At 47.8% G+C, this 5,000-nt stretch overlaps 1 protein-coding gene across 1 annotated transcript in view; it reads left to right on the forward strand.

Annotated features, from left to right (window-relative positions):
- Positions 1-5,000, forward strand: part of eya4 (EYA transcriptional coactivator and phosphatase 4) — a 50,960-nt gene that overhangs the window by 13,339 nt on the left and 32,621 nt on the right. Inside the window, exons 4-5 of the mRNA XM_076271767.1 lie at positions 4,512-4,595; positions 4,875-4,952. Of these exons, the coding sequence (XP_076127882.1) occupies positions 4,512-4,595; positions 4,875-4,952 (162 nt within the window). The remainder of the gene's footprint in view (positions 1-4,511; positions 4,596-4,874; positions 4,953-5,000) is intronic.

A 5,000-nucleotide genomic window follows, 5' to 3' on the forward strand; every position in this document is an offset into this window, starting at 1 on the left:
GTTACAATTACTTCAACATTTAGATCTCCTAATTAGAGCATTTGAGGAGTCCCCACGGCATACTGTTACACTCATGCATATAGCACACACACATACACACACGCACATACACACACGCACATACACACACACACGCACATACACACACACACACACACACACACACGCACATACACACACACACGCACATACACACACACACGCACATACACACACACACGCACATACACACACACATACACACGCACACACACGCACACATGCATGCAAACACACACACGCACATGCACACACACACGCACACACAAACTCACATACACACGCACACACACACACACACACGCACATACACATACATACACACACGCACGCACACACATACTCACGCACACACACACACACGCACATACATACACACGCACACACACATACACACACACACGCACACACACACACACACACACTCACACACACACACACACACACACACACACACACATATATATATATATATATATACAGTGAGTGGCAGCGACATAATGGCTGTTTTCTATCTTGGAAATGGAAAAACTGAGATCATATGATTTTTTTATTATTATTTTGGGGGTTGGGGGGTGGTCTCCTCTCTCCTCCTCTCCTCTCCTCTCTCCTCCTTTCTCCTCCTCTCTCCTCCTCTCCTCTCCTCCACTGCTTTCTTCTCTGACATGGAGACGTATTGTAACAATGGAGAGAGGAGCGCGAGGCCTGAGGAGTGGAGCGGAGTTGAGTTGAGCGGACAGTAAATCATCAGAGATTAGAAGAGCAGATAATGATTTTAACAGTCCCCCTGCACAAAGCCCTGGCCCAGCCCAGCCTTCACTGGCCAGCACACATGCACACACACAGACCACATATATGCACACACACACACAGACAGACATATGCACGCACACACACACACACACACACACACACACACACGCACACACACACACACACACACACCAGAGCCAACTCTGCGACACACACACACATTTACACACACACACATCAGAGCCAACCCCACGACATATTCAGCATTCTTAACTCCCGACTTCATCAGACCGGCCTGTCTGGCTCCAGTGCAGCTCACAGTCTCTCTGTGTTTCTTTTCTTTTTCGTTCTTTCTTCCTTTCTTTCTTTCTTTCTTTCTTTCTTTCTTTAGGGTCAGCCAATTTATCTAGCTTAGAGTTACTTCTGTGTGTGTATATGTGTGTGTGTGTGTGTGCATGTGTGTGTGTGTGTGTGTGTGTGACAAAAAGTATAAGTATAAGCATATATACTCTTTTGATCCCGTGAGGGAAATTTGGTCTCTGCATTTATCCCAATCTGTGAATTAGTGAAACACACAGTGAGGTGAAGCACACACTAATTCATGCGCAGTGAGCTGCCTGCAACAACAGCGGCGCTCGGGGAGCAGTGAGGGGTTAGGTGCCTTGCTCAAGGGCACTTCAGCCGTGCCTACTGGTCGGGGTTCGAACCGGCAACTCTCCGGTTACAAGTCTGAAGCGCTAACCAGTAGGCCACGGCTGCCCAAGAAAGAAAAGAAAAGAAAGAATGTATGTGAGGAAGACAGACAGACAAAAGACTCTGAGTGTGTGTGTGTGTGTGTGCATTTGTGTTTGTGTGTGTAAGAAAGAGAGAGAGAGTTTGTGTAAGAGGACAAAAGACACTGAGAATAAGTGAGTGTGTATGTGTGTGTGTGTGTGTGTGTGTATGTGTGTGTGTGTGTGTGTGTGTGTGTGTGTGTGTGTGTGTGTGTGTGTGTGTGTGTGTGTGTGTGTGTGTGTGTCTTTTTGAGTGATCTCACAGGGCAGACTCGGGGCAGGGACCTCAGACTCTCACTGCTCATTGCGCTGGTCCAGTATGAGCCCTGGTTCTTGGGTTTTCCTCCACCTAACTCATGGATCCTGTTTAGAATGGTTCCTGGTTCCTACTCGACCCAAGGGTTGGAGCCAGTTTAGAATGGTTCCTGGTTCCTACTTGACCCAAGGGTTGGATCCTGTTTAGCATGGTTCCTGGTTCATACTCGACCAAAAGGGTTGGATCCTGTTTAGAATAGATCTTGGTTCCTACTCGACCCAAGGGTTGGATCCTGTTTAGCATGGTTCCTGGTTCCTACTCGACCCAAGGGTTGGATCCTGTTTAGCTTGGTTCCTGGTTCCTACTCGACTCAAGGGTTGGATCATGTTTAGCATGGTTCCTGGTTCCTACCCGACCCAAGGGTTGGATCCTGTTTAGCATGGTTCCTGGTTCCTACCCGACCCAAGGGTTGGATCCTGTTAAGCATGGTTCCTGGTTCATACTCGACCCAAGGGTTGGATCCTGTTTAGCATGGGTCGTGGTTCCTACTCGACCCAACTCTAGGGCATAGCTGTCAACCCTCCCGATTTTTCTAGGTTTCTTACGTATTTTACCTTTTTCCCGCCGTCTTTTCCTGTAAAATAACATAACATTAGACCCACGGATCTGTCAGTCTCTGTACTGTTGTCCTGTTGCTACCCCCTTGCCCTTCCAGTGAAACAGATGTTTCCAAGGCTTCGTTTTGCTTGCTTGAAGGTGACCTTAGAGTAATGTTAGCCTATTTAAGATAATGGCATGGTTGTTGTGAGAGCACGATTTGTCGACATTCTGTAAGCAAAGTCACGTTTGACCTAGCTTCTCACCTCGTTTAGTTAGTGGAGCAGTTGTGCAGTCTGAATTCTTGCTGTCAGCAGAGGGATAGCAACAGAAAGACGAATGTTGAAATGTTCCCGTATTTTGGGTAAGAAACCTGGGAAATGTCCCTTATTTCCAAAGCTCAATGTTGACAGTGATAGGCTCTAGTATGCACCCTGCTTCCTGGTTCCTTGGCCCAGCTCAGCTGTGATTGGCTCTAGTATGAGCCCTGCTTCCTGGTTCCTTGGCCCAGCTCAGCTGTGATTGGCTCTAGTATGAGTCCTGCTTCCTGGTTCCTACGCCCAGCTCAGCTGTGATAGGCTAGTATGCCCTGCTTCCTGGTTCCTTGGCCCAGTTCAGCTGTGATTGGCTCTAGTATGAGCCCTGCTTCCTGGTTCCTTGGCCCAGTTCAGCTGTGATTGACTCTAGTATGAGCCCTGCTTCCTGGTTCCTTGGCCCAGCTCAGCTGTGATTGGCTCTAGTATGCGTCCTGCTTCCTGGTTCCTTGGCCCAGCTCAGCTGTGATTGGCTCTAGTATGCGTCCTGCTTCCTGATTCCTTGGCCCAGTTCCCCCGTCGCAGCTCTCAGACCGAGGCCATTCCTGGTGGTCTTCCACGTGTCACTTACTCTCCTCTCCTCTTCTTTCCTCTCCTTTCCTCTGCTCATCCCCCCCCCCTCTCTCTCTCTCTCTTTCTCTTTTTCCTCTATCTGTAATTTATAGTATGGTAATAGTTACTCTCTCTCTCTCTCTCTCTCTCACACACACACACACACACACACACACACACACACACACACACACACACACACGCACACACAGTCTGTTGAACCCAGGGGTGTGGGTGTAGGTTTGTGGGGTGGAGATTGTTGGGTGGGGGTGTGGGAGGTGGGGTGGAGTGAAAGGGTATTAGGTGTCCAGCAATCTGCCCGACTGCGCTTGACCTGCTGCAGTATTGATAAAGCAGCGGGTCGAGTTACGAAGGCCCCGCCTGCTGTCTGCACGGACGCCCCAGGGTGGGGTGCTGCCCGGAGGGGAGGGGAGGGGAGGGGAGGGCCGCGGAGAGACAGCTGAACATTAATCTGGGACCAACCAGCAGGGCCTGGGGGGCCGGGGGTTGGGGGCACACACAACATACAGACATATACAGTATATACGGCAAACACCAGAGCCAGATACACACACACACACACACACACACACATGTATAGACACACACCAGAACCAGACAGCACCCCCCCCCCCCAACACACACACATACCCACACACACATTAAAACTAGACGTACTTACTGTACACACATGTGCAGAGGCATCTTATATCTGGGACAGTCATATGAGGACCGTGTGTGATTTATGTGTCTATAAACTTTGTGATTCTCTTTACAGCTTTGTGGTTATAGATATTTTATTAATATAATTTAGACCCTTGTCATATCGTCATACCAAAGCACATACTGCATGTTATTCTGTCATGAACAATGTTTTTATATTAAATTGCCTTCAAAATGCTGTGAGCAATCTAGTTCATATTAGAGTCTTTCCATGCTGATCGCTATCAATGGAATCAGAAAATGCCTCCCTTTGGAATTCTGATTGGCTACTTAACATTTTAAGAGAGTAGGACTGTATTAGCCAATCATGAAACCTCTAGAGAGATTGATGTCCCACTCTGCCAATTAGTTTGTGTTCTCAACACCTTGGGTAGGTTAATCGTAAGCACAGTATCATTTCAGGTCAGAGAAATACTGACTCTGAAGCTATGCTTGCTGGAAGTGTGTTGGATTATGGGTAATGTAGTTTATATTATGGTAACAGCCTTTAACCCAACCCCTTAGGTGAGAACATGACCATTCTAAACACAGCCGATTGGTTGTTGGGCTGCAGCTCCTCCCCCACACCACCAAGTACAAAGGACTATGGTACACAGCATGATAGTATTTGTGTGTGTGTGTGTGTGTGTGTGTTTGTGAGATTGTGTGTGTGTGTGTGTGTGTGTTAATTTATTTGAGTGTTGGTGCCTGGGTGTTTAAAAAAACTTGATGGTTGACCGCATGGTGTGGTGAAGTCATTTTGGCTTGGTTTTTGTCCTGTGTGGTTGGGAGTGGTGTGTGTTTTTGTGGTGTGTGTGTGAGAGAGAGAGATAAAGAGAGAGTGTGTGAGTGTGTTATAGTGTTCATTTTGATCTCACTTTTCTGCAGTTAAGACTGAGCCTCTAAACAACAGTGATACTGTCACCACTACAGGAGACACAGGGCTGGACACCTACGCTGGTTCAGGTAACTCACACATAACACACACGTACACACACACACACACACACACAC

This window comes from Alosa pseudoharengus, unplaced genomic scaffold, assembly GCF_046254945.1.
Source record: "Alosa pseudoharengus isolate Yale_2024_CS ecotype anadromous, Long Island Sound unplaced genomic scaffold, YU_APseudo_1.1 YU_APseudo_1.1_scf_7, whole genome shotgun sequence".
NCBI lineage: Eukaryota > Metazoa > Chordata > Actinopteri > Clupeiformes > Clupeidae > Alosa > Alosa pseudoharengus.